This window comes from Bubalus bubalis, chromosome 2, assembly GCF_019923935.1.
Source record: "Bubalus bubalis isolate 160015118507 breed Murrah chromosome 2, NDDB_SH_1, whole genome shotgun sequence".
Lineage (NCBI taxonomy): Eukaryota > Metazoa > Chordata > Mammalia > Artiodactyla > Bovidae > Bubalus > Bubalus bubalis.
The window spans coordinates 19,183,093-19,201,800 of NC_059158.1; the positions used below are offsets into that span (position 1 = coordinate 19,183,093).

The 18,708-nt window shown below is 46.9% G+C and overlaps 2 protein-coding genes, 1 long non-coding RNA gene and 1 pseudogene across 11 annotated transcripts in view; 2 read left to right on the forward strand and 2 right to left on the reverse strand.

Annotated features, from left to right (window-relative positions):
- The window catches only part of GPLD1 (glycosylphosphatidylinositol specific phospholipase D1), a 64,325-nt gene extending 60,214 nt beyond the window's left edge, over positions 1–4,111 (reverse strand). For 2 of the 5 annotated variants that reach the window (XM_044927895.2, XM_044927878.2), the window contains exon 1: positions 1–151. In XM_044927895.2, the coding sequence (XP_044783830.2) occupies positions 1–53 (53 nt within the window). In that variant the 5' untranslated portion in view covers positions 54–151. Of the gene's footprint in view, positions 152–3,980 lie in introns of those variants that run through there. The other 3 variants (XM_025266381.3, XM_044927889.2, XM_044927874.2) reach the window with 3 other exon arrangements.
- The window catches only part of ALDH5A1 (aldehyde dehydrogenase 5 family member A1), a 26,970-nt gene continuing 8,387 nt past the window's right edge, over positions 126–18,708 (forward strand). The window contains exons 1-7 of one of the 4 annotated variants that reach the window (XM_044927903.2): positions 138–571; positions 7,815–7,898; positions 8,766–8,936; positions 10,439–10,555; positions 12,620–12,763; positions 15,776–15,919; positions 17,513–17,671. In XM_044927903.2, the coding sequence (XP_044783838.2) occupies positions 245–571; positions 7,815–7,898; positions 8,766–8,936; positions 10,439–10,555; positions 12,620–12,763; positions 15,776–15,919; positions 17,513–17,671 (1,146 nt within the window). In that variant the 5' untranslated portion in view covers positions 138–244. Of the gene's footprint in view, positions 572–7,814; positions 7,899–8,765; positions 8,937–10,438; positions 10,556–12,619; positions 12,764–15,775; positions 15,920–17,512; positions 17,672–18,708 lie in introns of all 4 variants that reach the window. The other 3 variants (XM_045162674.1, XM_045162683.1, XM_045162682.1) reach the window with 3 other exon arrangements.
- On the forward strand, positions 4,116–7,796 carry LOC102416398 (annotated as a pseudogene).
- Positions 11,921–18,708, reverse strand: part of LOC112579640 — a 17,395-nt gene continuing 10,607 nt past the window's right edge. Inside the window, exons 2-4 of one of the 2 annotated variants that reach the window (XR_006544527.2) lie at positions 17,291–18,085; positions 15,726–16,310; positions 11,921–13,079 (exon numbers count right to left, since the gene is read on the reverse strand). This is a non-coding gene — a long non-coding RNA (uncharacterized LOC112579640). The remainder of the gene's footprint in view (positions 13,080–15,725; positions 16,311–17,290; positions 18,086–18,708) is intronic. The other variant, XR_003103933.3, reaches the window with a different exon arrangement.

Consider the following 18,708-nt stretch of genomic DNA (forward strand, 5'->3'; position numbering starts at 1 on the left):
AAAGCTGACGCGGGTCCGCAGGCGCCGCTACCAGCGAGCTTTCCCATTCGCATCCGCGATCCTTCCCAGGTCGCGCAGGAAGCCAAGCCTGCTGGCGCCCTCGGTCAATCAAGGTCTAAAGTTCGCGGCTGTGCGGCGCTAAGGGCGCTGCTCCGCGTCCCCGCCGCCCGGCGCGCCCCCGCCGCAGCCTGGGTCCTGGGTGCGCACGCTCGCTCGCCTGCTTCCTGCCGCCACCGCCAGGGCCATGGCGACCTGCCTGCGGCTGCGGAGCTGCGCGGCTCCGCACCTCCGGCGGGCACCTCCCAGCCGGATCTGCCGCCCCAGTGCCGACTGCCCGGTGGCCCCGATCCGCGGCTACGCCCGAGGCCCGGCGGGCCTCTCCTCGGCCCTGCTGCGCACCGACGGCTTCGTGGGCGGCCTCTGGGTCTCGGCAGCCGCCACCTTCCCGGTGCACGACCCGGCCAGCGGCGCCGAGCTGGGCTTGGTGGCCGACTGCGGTGTGCCCGAGGCCCGCGCCGCCGTGCGCGCTGCCTACGAGGCTTTCTGCAGCTGGAGGGGGGTCTCGGCCAAGGTGAGTGCGCGCCGGATCCAGGGGCGATAGGGGCTTTGTATCCTAGTGAAACCAGCTGTGTCACCTCTCCCATCCCCAGTGCTCCAGGATACACCTTGTGGAAAGACAACAAATAATTTTGGTGCGGGCGTTAGGGAGCATGGCCCGGCTCTCGAGCCTCATAAAAGGTCGGGTAGGGGAGCAAAGGCTTCCCTGGTGGCTCAGACGGTAAAGCGTCTGCCTGCAATGCGGGAGCCCCAGGTTCGATCCCTGGGTCGGGAAGATCCCCTGGAGAAGGAAATGGCAACCCACTCCAGTATTCTTGCCTGGAGAATCCCCATGGACGGAGGAGCCTGGTAGGCAGCAGTCCACCGGGGTTGCAAAGAGTCGGACACGACTGAGCTACTTCACTTTCACTCTCAGGGCAGCAGAACACGAGCCTGCAATTATAAGCGAGCAGACCGCGGGGGAAGGGTGGTTGGTTTCGGGAAAGGTGAGAGCACGTATGATTTCAGAGTATCTGAAGTACCTGCCTGGCTGCAGGAAGACCACGCAGGAGGCTAACAGGGTGGTTTACACGGAGGCTAGTAGTGAGTGCTCTGGCCAAGTCATGAAAGTGAAGAGAATCGAGGGAAAAAATCGGGGGCTTTGGGCAAGGGAAGAGACAAGCCCAGAACCACCCTCCAGGTTTGGGGCCTGAATAGGGAGATACATCCATTAACTGACATAGGCAGAAGTAGAGAATTGGGGGTGGAGGGTGTCAGAGGGGGAGAGACTGTGGGGGATGTTGAGGCAGGGAGATTTCCTTTCTCCTTCATTTAGTTTATGACAGGTAGTCAGCCCAGAGGCCATTTTCTACCCTGCCCTTCAGCATCCTTCATCTGAAGGAAGACAATCCAGCAATGAGGTCCAAGTACCAAGGGAATCTAACACTGATTCATCCATCAGACATTTTCTGAGCACCTGTTATGCTCCCCACTGTGGGAGGTTCTGGGGATACAGCAGTTTCACAAAAGAAACATTCCTGCCCTCATGGAGTTCACTTGGAGGTGAGGGGTGGGAGGAGATTTAAGCTGTGACAAATAGCATAGCTAAACAAACAAGTCACTGCTGCTTTGCCCTGGGTCCTGGTGCACACAAGGTGTGCTTGCTCCTTGGAAGAAAAGCTATGACAAACCTAGACAGTATCAAAAAGCAGAGATGTCACTTTGCCAACAAAGGTCCCTATAGTCAAAGCTATGGTTTTTCCAATAGTCATGTGCAGGTGCCAGAGCTGGAGCATAAAGAAGGCTGAGTGCCGAGCAACTGTTGCTTTTGAATTGTGGTGCTGGAGAAGACTCTTGAGTCCCGTGGACAGCAAGGAGATCAAACCAGTCAATCCTAAAGGAAATCAACGCTGAATATTCTTTGGAAGGACTGATGCTGAAGCTCCAATACTTTGGCCACCTGATGCAAAGAATTGACTCATTGGAAAAGACCTTGATGCTGGGAAGATTGAAGGCAGGAGGAGAAGGGGACAACAGAGAATGAGATGGTTGGATGGTATCACCAACTCAGTGGACATAAGTTTGATCAAACTCCGGGAGATGGTGAAGGACAGGGAAGTCTGGCATGCTGCAGTCCATGGGGTCACAAAGAGTCAGACACGACTTAGTGACTGAACAACAAACAAATAAATATGTTAGAAGTAATGAATGCTATGAAAAAAAGTAGAGAAGGCTAACAGGATAAGAGGCCAGAGAAAAGGGGCAAAATGTAATGTAAATAGTGTGGGCTACTGTATTAATTTGCTAGGGCCATAATAACAGAGTATCACAGACTCAGTGGCTTAAATAGTAATTTCTTGTCTCAGGGTTCTGGAAGGTACAAGCCTGCTCTCAAGACATGAGGGCAGGGCTGGTTTCTCCTGAGGCCCCTCTCACCCGGGCTTGTGGGTGGCCATCTTCCCCATCGTCACATGCTCCTCCCTCTGAACTTGTCAGTGTCCGAATCTCTTCTTGAGAAGACACTAGTTACATTGGGTTAGGATCCACTCTTATGACCTCATTTAATCTTAATGACCTCTTTCCAGAGCCTATCTCCAAATGCAGTCACATTCAGAGGTACTGGGGAGTTATGTGAATTTGGGGGGAACCGAATTCAGGCTGTAACATCAGGGTAGGTCTCATTGAGGACATGAGATGCAAAGACCAAAGGGGGTGAGAGAATTCAGCTGGAGCAAAAACTGAGTCAGGAGCATGCCTGATGCACATGTAGATCAGCAAGGAGCCCTTGTGCTGAGGAGACTGACGCAGAATTAGGAGGAGAGGGCTGGATGGAGTGGGGTGTGTAGCCATTCTAAGGACTAAGTGGGGTCTTACTCTAAGTCAGGCAGGGCTTCATTTCAGGGTTTTCAGAGAGATCTAACTTGCCTTCGGAAAGGATGCTCTGGCTACAGTGCTGAGAATAGACTGTAGTGGGGGCAACGGTGGAAGTCCAGGGACCGCTAGGAGGTGGTGATTTACATGGGAGATGCTGGCCGGCGCTAGAGTTAGTGGTGGGGGCGGTGAGGAGTGTTCTGATAAAGGATATGTTTTGAAGGTGGAAGACAGCTGGTTTCCCCAGCAGACTGTTACAGGGGAGAGAGAGAGATGAAAGACAAGACTGAGGGAAGGGGAGGAAGGTGAAAGACAGGACTGAAGGATGACTCCAGGGCTTTTGGCCAGAGCCACTGAAGAGAGAAGGAAAAACCACACACTGGGATGGGGAAGGGGTGAGAGGAGCATGGGGCAAGAAACTGGAGCTCAGTTTTGGCCCCACTGAGTCTGAGATGTCTCTTAGATGCGAAGTGAGGGTGTAAGGGGGACTTTGAGAGGAGTGGAACTGGAGAGATAACGCACAGGAGTGCTAACAGCTGTGGGAGACACAAGCTTGCAGGAAGCGTGTGCATTGAGGCCGAGCCGTGGGCCCTCTGAAGTCCTTTGGGAGCTCCCCCCGGCCCCCACCAGGGCCTGCAGCCTCAGCCTGCCTCGCTGTGGTGTTTCAGGGATCCAGAAACAATTCCAGGTGCAGTCAGACGGTTCTCTGGGGCCTTTAAGGGAACCCTTCTTGAGAGGACCTCGGAGCGACTTACTAAGAAAGTAGTGGGGTCAGCTTCCCACCTCTGCCGTCTGGATGGCGGGGTGCAAACACAGCTTGTAAGGCAGCTCTCTTGTCCCCCCACCTCCGGCTATTTTCCACTCCCCTCTCTAGGCCCGTTCACGTCCCGGGTTCCTGAGGGGTGGTGGCTCCTGTATTACTTCTGCCAGGGAGCCCGTCGGCCCGCACAGCCTGCCGTCACTCTCGCTTCTCTGAGCCCATGGCGTGGCCCCCACTTCCTTCCCCACCTTGTGCACCCCTGGAGGGGGTGAAAGAAGAGAAGGGAGCTGACGCTTGCTGACCGCCTTCTCACCTGGTGCATTTGCTTCCTCTGGCCGCTGGGACGAATCATCCCCAGACTGAGGGATTTAACAGGACGCAACAATGCAAATACTGCCCTAGAGGTCCGAAGTCCAAGAGGGGTTTGCAGGGCTGCATTTCCTGGGGAAGCTCTGGGGTTTCCTGGGCTTTTCCAGCAGCAGCAGCAGAGGCCTTCCTGGGGCTTCCCTTATAGCTCAGTTGGTAAAGAATCTGGCTGCAATGTGGGAGACCCAGGTTTGATTCCTGGGTCGGGAAGATCCCCTGGCTAACCCGGACTTGACTTAGCAACTAAACCACCAACCACCCCCTCCAGAGGCCTCCCTGAGTTGGTGGTCTGTGGCTCTGCACCACACTGACCTCTGCTTCTGGAATCACCCCACCTGCCCCGCCTCCGACCCTCCCCCTCCCTTTGGTAGCCCTCCTAGTGATTATATGGAGCCCACCTAGAAAACTCAGGCTCTGCTCTCACCTGACCTTAATCACATGGGCAGAATCCCTTTGGCCTTGTGAAGTAATACATGTAGTCACAGGTTCTAGGGATTAGGAGGGGAATGCTCTCAAGGGCTGCTCTTGTGCCCTCCACAGCTGAGCACAGTTCTTGGAGCTTCTCGTCCTTTCAGTGGCTGGCTTCCTTGGTGGCTCAGATGGTAAAGAATGCACCTGCAATGCAGGAGACCTGGGTTCGACCCCTGGATTGGGAAGATCCCCTGGAGAAGGGCATGGCAACCCACTCCAGTATTGCGGCCTGGAGAATTCCACAGACAGAGGAGCCTGTCTACAGTCCATGGGGTCACAAGGGTCCAACTAGACTTAGCAACTACACCACCACTCTACAGAGAGGGTGAAATGACTGTAGTAATACTAAGAGCTGTCAATACCTCTTCTCTGGGGGTTTGAGATTCAGAAGATTCAACAACACCCTTGAGAGCTAAGATAACAAAGTGTGTTAGCTTATCCAAAATAGGGAGGGGAAAGAACCCAGAGAAAGACAGTTGGCGGTGTTTCCACAGTCTCAGGCTCTCGGCTCATGAGAGGTATGAGAAAATAATTTAAATCTTACACCTACTAAATGGATTAGAATGACAGAATGACAAACCAGGTTTGCTCGTTGCTATGGGCAACCTCTCAGGCAGGTAGGAATAAACCACAGAGTCTCCTTTGCTTCACGTACACCTGTTAGATGCAGGAGGCCAGAGCTCTGGGGACGCCTTCCTTCAGGGCACCTCTGTGTGGTCTGCTTGACCTGGGTTCTCTGGGCTCTCTCTTTTGAATATAAATGAATTCTTTTTTTAAAAAAAATATTTAAGAAATCATTTCTTCTACAATATACTTAATCTAGTTTATTCGTCCATCCTTTTATTTTTGAAATTTTTTTAAAATTGTGGTAAAATGCACATAATGTAAAATTTACCATTTTAGCTCTTTGCAAGTGTACAGTTTGCTGGCATTAAGTACATCCACAGGGTTGTGCCTGGCCTCTCTTCTGAAGTGTGCAAAACCCTTTCTTAAGCGTCACAGACCCCACACCCTCCACCCCAGTCTATGGGACAACTCGCCAGGGAATCATTAAAATAAAGACCTGGCCATTTGTCTGCAGTCGCTGAGCATAGATGTGGGCAGCTCTCAGGGGTCTGCGGGGGGGCTCCACTCGGGGCTCCTGAGCGGTGCCCGAGGTCTACACAGCTCGCCTGTGTCCTGTGGCAAGAACCTGCTCAAGAAATTTGCTTCAAAAACCAAGTAATGTTCCCGAGTGGGGGGTCCTGCAAAGGCTGGGGGCTCCACCTGGGCGATAGCCTGGCGCCCAAGCCCGCAGCCAAGTCTGTAAGCGCAGTCTCCGCTTGTGAAAGCCCACCTGTCACCATTACCATTTGCGGTTTTTTCACCCAGCCTTTTTTCTGTACTTTTATACAGTTTTATACAGTTTTTTCTGTACTTTTATACAGTTGTGATGGTTTTAAGTCTGCTAAATCAAAGTGAACTTTTAAAACAAAGTGATGTTTACATTCCACCGTGGGTCCAAGGTTCCAAATCCTCAGATTCAACCAACTTTGGACTGAAAATGTTCTGCAAAAATTCCATGAAGTTCTAAAAACACAAAACCTGAACTTGCCTTGCTGGCAACTGTTTTCGTAGCGTTTACATTGTTTTACGTATGGAGGAAGTTTTGGTATGAAGGTCCTTCCTTGGGCTCTCACTTAACACACAAGCCATCCCGGTTGGAGTTCTTGATGAAGAGCACCACCAGGAGAACCGGAAGGAAGACCGGGGTGCCTGAAGGCGCTGAACATTCTCCTCTACAAAGCGCTCACAGGCTTGCTATGCACCCCTGAAGTGAGCCAGGAGCTGTGCGACCTGAACGCGGAGCTCTGCAAGGTCTCTCTGGCTTCAGGCTTCTCTGCCTGCCGCGTCTTCTGGAGGGCGACCCTCTCTGAGGCCCAGAACGCATACCGGAGGCCGTCCTGCAGAGGAGCGCTGCGCACATGGGGCATCTTCTGATGTCCCAGCAGACCCCGAGGAACGTGCCGCCCAGAGTGTGTGTTCAGGACAAAAAAATACATAGCTATGATGGAGATTGATCAGCTACTGGCAATTGCTGATTTTGGACCCCGGGATGACAAAGAAGACTTTGTGCAAAGTGATTTCAGCGCCCCCGAGGCCCTGGACACTGCTTTGCCAAGCGATACCCAGGGCCCTGCGGCACACTCGAATCTGAGTGGGATTGACCACTAGGCACTCAACAAGCAGATCCTGGAGTACAAGAGGAGGAGAGAGAAAGGGCACGAGACCGTGGGCCCCCTGTGGCCAGAGCACATGGCTGAGCTCAGGAAGCAGACGAGGAAGAGGAAGGCCAGACCCCGTGTGGACGATGACCTCTCTCCCAAGAACTACCTGCAGGGTGGGGAGTGACCACCGAGGGGGCCTCCTGAGGAGTGCGCCCCGGGCTACGAGTGGGGCTCCAAGAAGCAAAGCAGGAACTGAGATGGAGAGAAAGGATCAGAAGGGAGTGGATCGTGACCCGGCTCCGGGTGCATGCGCGCTGCTGGTGCCACCGGCGCCCTCCTGCAGCTGCAGGTGGTGTCTGCATCCTTTGTGCTGTGTTGCAGGAGAGGCGGCAAGGCCTGCGGGAAGGGTGTAAAAACCTTAGTGAAAAAAATGTAAAAATAAAGAACTATACTTGAGGACACTGAAATAAGCCAGTCACAAAAGGACAGAGGCTGCATGATTCTACCTATATCAAGTTCCTAGGGTAGTTAGATTCATAGAGACAGAAAGTATTAATAGAATGGTGGTTGTCAAGGCTGGGAGGAATGGAGAGTCAGGTCCAGACTCTCAGTTTTGCGAGATGGAAAGGTGGTGATGGAGGGTGGTGATGGCTGCAAGACCATGTGAAAGTGTGGTACTCAATGCCACTGAACTGCGTACTGAAAAGTGATTGAGATGGTAAATGCTGTGTGTGATTCAGGTGGTAAATGCTGTGTTCCATGTATGTTAGTGCGAAAAGTAAGGAACTATACCTTTGTGTGGTGAAATTCATTATTCACATTTACTATAAATAGTAACAGTCGTTCCACAAAACTTTTTTTCGCTTTGACAATTTATGACTCAGCACACCCAAAATGGAATCTTTGATATTACTCACCAAAGAAAGGTCTGTACCCCTGGAACAAATACAATGTTGCATGTCAGTTATATCTCAGTTTTAAAAAACAGGTTAATATATGTTTCCCCAAGAATGAGACGGCACAGCAAATATTTTAGGAAACTGAAGACTATTTAATAGTCTCTCTTACACTTGGCATTTTACTATTTTGTATTTCTTTTTCAGGAGAGGAGTTCTTTACTTCGCAAGTGGTATGACTTAATGATACAAAATAAGGATGACCTTGCCAAGATAATTACAGCTGAAAGTGTAAGTTCAGGACCTAACTTAGTACTTGAAGAAACTGTCCAAGAGTTCTTAGAAGAAAGCTTGGAGGAATCTCTAACTTCAGTGCTGTTAGGTAGCTAAAGAAAATGTGAATTGTAAAAAAAAAAAATAAAGAAAGAAAATGTGAATTCTTTACTTCATGATCAGATATCAGTTATTATTTTCGGCACACATGCCGTATTAACTTCTCTACGGTGTCTGCCAGCTGGTCTCAAGACTGCTAGTCTTTCCCTGCTTACCAGAGTCACAGAAACATTCCCCTCGCTGTCTAGACTGACTAGGCTTGACCCAGAACTCTGTCTCCACTAGCTGATTAAATCAGGCACACATATTTGCTAAATCAAAATTTCTATGTTGTAACTTACTCTTTAATAATATGCAAGAAATCGATTTTGAGTGGAACTATGTGAATACTGCTTTTCCACCATTCTAGGTTTTTTTTTTCCCCCACATGACTGCTTTGATTTTTTATGTTGTTTTTGTACATTTGCAAAGGTACCAGCTTTTTGGTCGCTCTGATAAATTACTTTCCACTGTTCACAACATTTAGAAATATCAGAAGGAAAAAAAATTTGAAGAGGCCGTTCTGGGCGCCTCCTCCTGGTTGTTAACCTGTTAAGGAGGCAAATGACGACTGTGGCTCAGGGTGGCCTGGCAGGCTTCCTTCCGTCGCCATTTGTGATTCTGCTTTCAAAGGCTCACACTGAGGCTAGAAATTTCTCCACCGCCCAGTGGCTTTTGTAATGGGAGACTTTGTGCTCTGCTTGCAGCTTTGAAGAACTGAGAAACACAGAATTGCGCTTTTGTTATTAGAAGGTAATGAGTGTGTCCTCTTCTGATTTAATTTAGGGAAAGCCACTGAAGGAGGCACAGGGAGAAATTCTCTATTCTGCCAACTTCCTGGAGTGGTTTTCAGAGGAAGCCCGCCGTGTTTATGGAGACATTATCTCCACCCCAGCAAAAGAAAGGCGGGCTCTGGTCCTCAAGCAGCCCGTCGGTGTGGCTGCAGTCATCACCCCGGTATGTGGCAGGATCAGCGAGATCCGGGGGAGGCCGAATGGGGCTGAAGCAGCTGTGCTCATCCTGTTATCTCTGCCACCTGTTCCTGGCTTCCTGATGCCACTCCTGGAGGCGGGGGCGTGTTTCCTGGTCCTCTGTGATAATGAGAGGTGTGGTGGTGGCCAGTGTTTCCTAACGCCTGCGGGAGGGGGATGACCCACAGGAGGACCCTGGGGGCTTCTCTGTCTTGGCATTAAAGGCTTCTTGGCGTTGTCTAGTACTTCTAAAATGACCTTCTGGTGTTTATCATTTTTTACAAAAAAACTTAAGATGTGACACTTTCCAAGTATTTATGTGCCCTCCAGCAGGCACTGGGCCACATTCTGAAAGTTAAAAGGCTGAGAAATAAGATACTGCATCTGCCTGGATAGGACTGCAGTATCCTTGTGGGGCAACCAGCTTTCTCTACATGAGTTGCTTCTCTTGGATCCATCTTTGGCTAGATACCATATTAACTTCTCTACGGTGTCTGCCAGCTGGTCTCAAGACTGCTAGTCTTTCCCTGCTCACCACAGTCACAGAAACATTCCCCTCGCTGTCTGGACTGACTAGGCTTGACCCAGAACTCAGTCTCCACTAGCTGTGTGACCTTGAGGAAGTTTCTTAACTGCTCTCACTGTCTCCAAACCTGCAAATAAGAAAAAAACCAACCTCATTGGGTTGTGGTGAGGGTTTAATTATAATAGTATAAAAGTACGTACAACAGTGGGCTTCCCTGGTGGCTCAGAGGTTAAAGCGTCTGCTTCCAGTGCAGGAGACCTGGGTTCAATCCCTGGGTCAGGAAGAGCCCCTGGAGAAGGAAATGGCAACCCACTCCAGTATTCTTCCCTGGAGAATCCCATGGACGGAGGAGCCTGGTGGGCTACAGTCCACAGGGTCGCAAAGAGTCGGACACGACTGAACGACTTCACCTCACCTCACGTACAACAGTGCTTAGGTCAGAATAAGCACTATACATGGTTTTGTTGAAACAAAAAATACTATAAATATCCACAGAGAGCTATCTATGAATATCTAGAGAGGAAAGTAATATATCATATACCATCTTCAGAATCACCTTTGCTACTATTTTTCTCCAAAGGGTCACCAAACTACAGCCCTCAGGCCTATGTTTATAAATAAAGTTTCACTGGGACAGAGCCACTCCCATCTGTATACATGTTGTCTAGTTGGGACAGAAACTGGACATCCCACAAAACCTAAACTATTTACTACCCAGCCCTTTACAGGGAGAGCTGGCTGTCACCCAGTGTAGATAATTTTATAGTATTTTAAACCCTGAAGGTGTTTTTGTCTCCGTGAGCCCTTGTCTCCACAGTCCCTGGAGCCAGCAGGTGCCAGGTGTTCTGAGCTCCCGTGTGTAAGAACACCTCTGCCAGGCAGAACTTGCAGGCTGGTGTCTCGACCCGCCTGCCTTTGGACCAGCCCTTCCTCTCACTTGCCTCCTCTCTCTTCTGATCCAGTGGAATTTCCCCAGCGCCATGATCACACGGAAGGTGGGGGCCGCCCTGGCAGCCGGCTGCACCGTGGTGGTGAAACCTGCCGAGGACACGCCCTTCTCCGCCCTGGCCTTGGCTGAGGTGAGCCTCTGCACTGGGTCCAAAAAAGGACGTTATCTATCTGGGACACGAGGAAGCACTGTCGAAGCCTCTTCCTTTGCCTGCATCTCCTGTTTGGTGGTGCTGTGATTTAATTTACTAGTCATTATTTTAAGTCAGATGTTCCTCTTTTTAGAAAAAGTAATGGGAATTTTCTGACATCTGTAGGTTATTGTTTAGGCTACCCTAACAATGATATCTCGGAGAAGGCAATGGCAACCCACTCCAGTACTCTTGCCTGGAAAATCCCACAGACAGAGGAGCCTGGTGGGCTACAGTCCATGGGGTCATGAAGAGTCGGACACGACTGAGTGATTTCACTTTCACTTTTCACTTTCATGCATTGGAGAAGGAAATGGCAACCCACTCCAGTATTCTTGCCTGGAGAATCCCAGGGACGGGGAAGCCTGGTGGGTTGCTGTCTATGGGGTCGCACAGAGTCAGACACGACTGAAGCAACTTAGCAGCAGCAGCAATGTGACTAAAAGCTGGGCATTTCTCACGTTGAGGGCACCTCTTATTAACCACTCCCTTCTCCAACTCAATCTGCATTCAGTCAGATCTTGTTCTTCTGTTTAAAACCCTCTAATGGCTTCTCATCTCACACAGAGTAGGATCAATCCAGACTTCCTGCAGTGGCCTCCACTTGTTAAAATTTGGAACATCTAATGAGTTCCTTCTATTGGGCAGATTCCCCTCCATCCTTTTCTTTCCCATACAATCTGTCTTTTGAGGAAGCTGGACATCTGACCGGTAGAGCTCCCCATCAACCGGGCTTTGCAGACAGCACATCAGGGACCACGTTCCTCTGTCTCCTGCACTTTCCAAACTGGCAGGTGTATCTGCACACCTCATCAGACTCGGGTTCGATCCCATCTTGTGTCCTTTTGTCAGAGGGGGAATAAGGTCTGGGTGTCTGTTTTCATGTCTGCACCCACTGCTTTACGATGCTGCTTGGTCTGTTAATTCATTAGGAGTTGCCCAAATGGTAATATTTGAATTCTTTCCTTTTTCATTCATTTATTCACCAGACCACTTCTATAAATCAAAGCTTCCCATCAACTCTGTGGTTACCCGGCGGCAAATTCACAGAGGAAAGGCAGTATATTTGATTCTTTTTATTTCCCAGTTTTTCAAATAAATGAATCTATTCCTGTCATCTGCCAAAGGTTCCCAATTAGTTTGTTTTTTAAGGACCATCATGTGCCAATAGATTTTAATGTGCTGGTATTTGATGAGTTTCACTTTCTTATTATTTCTGGTTATTATCCTTGATGAAGCTTCCACTGCTCCCACTTTTGGCCGATGGCAGCCTCCTGGAGTTGGCTCTTTTATCTTCTAACATAACTCTAATAGTTTTTGAGACCTTCTTTGCTATCTAGTATGACAAGATGTTTTAGACTTATCATATATATTTCTTGTCCCAGACCTGGGATTAACCATTTCTGCAGAAAGCCTTTATTTCCTCTGGTAGGAAATGATATTTTAAGGCTACACTTAGGGCACCAGGGATGGTCATTGCTACTGGCTGGTCACTGTTTCTAGGCCTTATTAGTGGCATGGCTGGGAAATATACATACATGTGTGTACACACACATGCATATGGTAAAATACTGCTTAAAACTCATGCAGAAACTTGCAATATATTAATACCACATTGTCGCTCAGTCGTGTCTGACTCTCTGCAACCCCATGGAGTGCTGCCCACCAGGCTCCTCTGTCCATGTGATTTTCCCAGCAAGAAATGCACTGGAGTGCATTGCCATTTCCTTCTCTAGGAGATCTTCCTGACTCAGGGATCAAACCCGGGTCTCCATTGCAGGCAGACTACCATCTGAGCCACCAGAGAAGCCTTAATACCACATTAGCACTAGTAAGAATCTTATTTCAGTTCTAAATATATTCTGTCCCCAAAGTCAGCCTATGTTTTTTTTTTTGTTTGTTTTGTTTTTTTGCCATTACTTTCTGGGTTAAAACATTTATTTCTCTTTTCTGTTTTTCCAGTTTGATCATTTGCTGCCACATGTTTGCTGTTTCTCTTTATAGCTTGCAAACCAGGCTGGAATTCCCCCAGGTGTGTACAACGTGATTCCTTGCTCTCAAAAGAAGGCCAAGGAAGTAGGGGAAGCACTTTGTACAGATCCTCTCGTATCTAAAATTTCCTTTACTGGTTCGACAGCCACTGGAAAGGTATGTGACTTAAGTCTCAAAGGAAACAAGTGTCATTCTAATAACTTTATACAGTATCAAAAATACTACTTCATCTCAGTCACCATTTGGAGAAAGGTTTCCAGCAGAGTGTTAGAAGCTCTGTCCCATATCGTAATGTCTGATCATCTTCTAGAAATATGTGGATGGTGTTCCTCATTGTGACATGATCTAGGTTCCTGTTTGACAAAACTGAAGGTTTAAGGGTAGACAAGATTCCATTATTTGTTGTATGTGAAGTAGCTGAAAGTTGTCCATCGTATTCCCATAACACTCAAGTGTGTGTTTCTTTCATAATCTAGAATTAAAGAAATGGATGCCTTAGAACAAAAATGTGTTTAGTATAAAGGTACTTACAGAAACAGAAAGGTCTTTTTTTTCCTAGCTTTCTTCTCCCTTATATGTTGAAAAGTTCTTTCCCCAAAACCTCATTTGTGTGCCTATGAGTGCATTTTTATTTATCCTTTTAAATATTTAAAACAGGAAAAAGGCAGAGTAGAACAAAAGTTCCTAGTTATGGTGTTTCTCACCAGATAATACACATTTTTCCTGCTAGTATTTATATACATACATGCATATGCTCATATTAGAGAAGTACATAAACGTATCAGATTAAAATAATAAAAATCTAATCTGAAAGTTTTGGTGAAACTGGTCATTTTTTGGACACCATGAGAAGCAGGAGAAAATAAACCAATTTTAGTAACTCCCAGCCATAACCATGATTGTTATGCTGCAAACTCATACTTGGGAAGCCTGCCACTCATTCATTCATTTCAGAAGCGTGAATTTTTAGATCCATAAAGTGCTACCACCCTGATCCAGGGATCTTGCAGACAAACTTATTCTCAGTGGGTTTCAAAGTCATTAGAGAAAAAGAGGCCTGGGAGAAGAAGGGTTATAAACCTTTGCCACTGAAGCCAGAGAAGTACCCAGACGCTGGGCAAAGACCAGCCACTCACTGCCTAACCTTACTTTGCTCAGCAAACTGTCCCCAACGGACAGACCCCTAGGAAAATGCTGACCGCATTCCTGCCAAGTCCAACTGTCCTTTTAAGTTATTTACATGGGACAGTGCTTCGCTTCAAGTGGTTTAAAGGGAAGAGTGATAGAAATCACTGATAAGTAGCCATTCTCCATACCAACAGCCTCTTCTGAGCTGGTCTTTGCAGAGAATCAGTGGCTCAGCTCTGGATCTTGGCACATAGAATCTTGCCTCTAACTGAACCCCCGTCGGTCAGCCTCTTCTGGAGATGCGGCCCTGCCCTTACCCCTTTCAGGGGGACCATCCCTCCCGGGGCCTGTGGAGGGGACAGAGTGCCTCGTCTGCTCCCTACAGAGAATTCAGCCATGAATGGGCATTTGAACTGAGGAAAACAGATTCAGAGGCTGGCCAGTGACCAAGGGCCAGTGTCTCATAGAAAGGTAAGCTGGGCAGTCATGCTCCCTTTCTAAGGCTTTGGAGGCTGAAGTCCCAAGAAGGTCATCAGGGGGAATGGGAGCAGAAAAGAGTCCTTAGGATGTAGCAGGATTGTAGGCAGCAAGGGCCATGCAGCCAGAGTCGGGTTCAAGCTCTCATCATGGGTGCTGAGTGGGAAGAAGACTCAGTCAGAGGACACAGGTGGAGGCAAGCAACCCAAGAGCAAGCCGAGTCGGAAAAACCAATGGCCTGGCAAAGAGCATTTCTTTAAAGTTCAAAAAAAAAATGGCTATCTTGAGTCCAATAAAGAAATAGGTTTACTCACACCAGTCAGAATGGTCATCATTAAAAAGTCTACAAACAATAAATGCTGGAAAAGGTATGGAGAAAAGGGAATCTTCCTACACTGTTGGTGGGAATGTAAACTGGTAACAGCTACTATGGAAAACAGTATGGAGGTTCCTTAAAAAACTAAAAAATAGAGTTGCCATATGATTTAGCAATGCCACTCCTGGGCATTCATCCAGACCAAACTGTAATTTGAAAAGATACATACACCCCTATGTTCATAGTAGCACTATGTACAGTAGGCAAAACATGGAAGTAACCTAAATGTCCATCAACAAATAAATGGATAAAGCAGATGTGGTACATATATACAATGGAATATAACTCAGCCACTAAAATGAATGAAATAATGCTATTTACAGCAACATGGATGGATTTACGAGATTGTCATACTGAGTGAAGTCAGAGAAACATTGTATGACATCCCTTATATGAGGAATCTAAAAAGAAATTATATAAATGAACTTATTTACAAAATAGAAAAAGACTCACAGACCTAGGGAAAGGGATATTTAGGGACTTTGGGATGGACATGTACACACTGCTGTATTTAATATGGATAACCAGCAAGGTCCTACTGTCCAGCACAGGGAACTCTGGTCAACGTTATGTGGCAGCCTGGGTGGGAGGGGAGTTTGGGGGAGAATGGATACATGTATGTGTATGGCTGAGTCCTTTTGCTGTTCACCTGAAACTATCACATTATTAATCAGCTATACTTCAATATAAAAGACAAAGGTTTTTTAAAAAGGTACATCCCCCTCTGTGTATACAGCCAAATTCTGGATAGATATACCTTAGGATTTTATCAGTGGTAAACTAGGGGGGTTATAGGGTTCTGGGTGATTTTATTATCCTATCTCTGTGATTGTTAAGCCTGTTTATAATTTTCCGAGTAGGTCATACATTGACAGGGTTCAAAAATCAGGGCAATATAAACATGTTTATATTCAGAAGTTTCACCCTTACCCCATCCCTGGTTTCCTCCCTTTTATACATAATTATTTTTATTTTCTTGTCATCTTCTCCATGTTTATCAAATATAAGCAAGTATGAATACATATATATTATATATATATCATTTTCCCTGTTTCTTATGCAAACTGTCATCCCATATACGCTGCTGTGTACTTGGCTTCCTCCTCTATTGGGTACTTTTTTGAAACAAAGCCCTACTGGTCCCTGTTGTTGATTGGGTGCTCCTGGCATCCTCTGTCTGCTCCCAGGTCCTGTTGCACCACGCAGCAAACTCTGTGAAGAGGGTGTCCATGGAGCTGGGTGGCCATGCCCCTTTCATCGTCTTCGACAGTGCCAACGTGGACCAGGCTGTCGCCGGGGCCATGGCCTCCAAATTCAGGAACTCTGGACAGGTGAGTCCTGGAGCATTTTTCTGGGTTGTGTGCTTTACAAAGATCCTACCCCCTCCCTCACCTCCTGGGAGAAAGGGCACTTCTGGGTTCCTTCCTTCATTCTTCGTGCGTGTCCTCTTTCATCGGATGTTTAGTGAGTGCCCTCTCTTTGTCTGGGACTCTGCTAGGCTCAGAGGGTATGAAGGGAAATAAGGTGTCTTCATCCCTGGCTTCAAGGAAATTTTCTTGAACAGCAGATGCCTTTTAATCAAATCGGAAGTTTTCTTCTTTCATCTCTTTGAATCTGGTTATTTTCATAGTTTTCCCTTGCTGGACTTTTCTCTGCTGAACAGGTTTAAACATCTCCTCAGATAAAAAATAGCCTGAACAGCTAGGGTCTGGAGCCCACAATCTTAAGGAAAAGAAGGTTGGAAAATGTTGAGATGGTGCCTTGAAAAACTCAAAACCCTACTGCCTGGGTCTCCCTCTTCGTGAGATGAGGTGGGCAGGACAGGCCTCCACTAGAGGGCCACAGACACCACAGTGGGCCAAGGAGGGTCCAGCTTGTCCTAGGGAGAGTGGTGGCCTGCGCTCACACCTTCTAGGGAATCCCAGAGTATTAGATCCAGCAGGGACCTTTCAAGTTATCTCATAAAAGGTAAGCACTTCATCTTAGAGTACCATCAATAAGCGATTTTAAATGCATTCCAGAAATGGAATAAAAACTGGAAAGTTATCTAGGAGGAAAATGGTGAAGTGTATAATATTCTTTATTAAATAGTTTTCATCCTGTTTTGACCATTGGTAATTAATTTTTCTCCTTTCACATAACCTAAATAAGCCTGGTTGTTTCTGAAATAGGTGTGTTTCCTTTTAGAAACACAAAATGCAAAGGTGTATAACCTTCAGAATTACATTTACAAAGCTACAACTTTGGGGTATGTTGCTTTAAGCCAATAAAAATGCACAGGGTACAAAATTATCTACAAACTGTTTCTACTAGAAAATACACAATTAAGAAAAAAGCCAAGAAGAAAATGTATCAAGGATAGCCTCATTTCCAATAATGTGTTTATATTTTATAACTTGAAAATATTAGGTCTAAACTAGAAAATATAATAAACAAAGGGCTTTTCAATAATTTAGGCTGAAAGAATGGTCTTGTGTCCATTTTCAAAATGTTGGATTCTGCCAAGCTCTTGAAAGGTTCACTAAGCTAGAGGACATAAATTAGCCTTTGAATCCTTTTCCTTCTAGCTCTGCTGTCTGTCGCTGAGTATCACTGTCTCAAGGAGCTAATTTCTTGTGTTGGCTTTCTCGTTCCAATATGAGCCATTTGAAAAAAACCTGGGTTAGTGGCTTTTTGCTCACAGATTATTTATGCTCGCTTACCTGTTTAACCACAGAGGTGTGGTGGCTGTGGAGGGGCCTGGAGAAGTACATGCTCTTGGCATGGTTCTCTTTAGGGCCAAGCTCGAGTATGGAGGTGGGACCCAGGACAGGGACCACCTGGGAAGTACATTTACATTCAGAGGTAGCAGCAATCATAGGTTTATTGGTTGGGTCAGTAGCTTCTGATGAACTGTCGACATGAGTTTGTTTCTTTCTGTCTAGACTTGTGTGTGCTCCAACCGTTTCTTGGTCCAAAGCGGTATCCATGACTCTTTTGTGAAAAAATTTGCTGAGGCAATTAAAACAAACCTGCATGTGGGTAATGGATTTGACGAGAGAACTACTCAAGGCCCGTTAATTAATGCAAAAGCTGTAGAAAAGGTAAGTTTGTCTTAGTATCTGTTCAGTGTCCTGGTTTCAGTATCAGAAACCACTCTGGTAAGGTGCCCAGCAAGGTGGTTTTGGAAGCATGGAGAAATTAGAAAAACTAGTGAATTTCTGCCAGTTTGTATGAATCAAGTGGCATCGTCAGGTTATAAGCTTTTCCAGCAAGGTGGTTTTGGAAACAAGGAGAAATTAGAAACACTAGTGAATTTCTGCCAGTTTGTATGAATCAAGTGGCATCGTCGGGTTATAAGCTTTTCCAGCTCTGTCATTTCGCTGAGCTCTCATGAGATCTGCCGCTTGCATTCTACTGCCGTCCCTAAATCTTCTCTCGCAGTGGTGATAATTCTGTCTCCTGCTGCTTCGGGAATTACCATCTTGAAATACAAAGTCCTTTCATCTTTGGAACACCTAAAAGGAGAGGAAAAAGGCTTTTTGTTTTTGAGATCAGACATTTCTAGGAATCTAATACCTTCCTCCGAGAGTTTTGAGAAGACAGGACATACTCTTGCCTGGAAAATCCTATGGACAGAGGAGCCTGGCAGGCTACAGTCCATGGGAGTCACAAAGAGTCAGACACGACTGAACATGCACACACCCACACAGGGGTGTGTCCATTTTAGTGATAGAAGCTCTAGAAAGACTTGAAGTGGAAGAAACAGGTCTATCAAACAAATGCTAGAGGAAAACTTGTCAGAGCTAGGGGGAAGTAACTTGATTCTTCAGATTGAAAGACTTTGCCAATTGCCAAGTATATTGAATCAGAATAAAGAGAAAACCCAGATATGTTTTGCTAAAATTTTAGAATGTCAGGAACATACAAAGAAGATTCAAGCCAGCTTCTAGAGTGGGGAAAATCGACCCATAAAGGAGTAAGAACTGTTTCTGAGTTAGAATGTTCATTGTCAGCACCAGAAGTAGAGAAATATACTCAACACTCTAAAGGAAAATTATTTGGAGTTCAAATTCCATTACCAGCCAGTGCAAGAGAAAACAACCCGACCTGCAGTTATCAGAACACTCTGAATATAAAC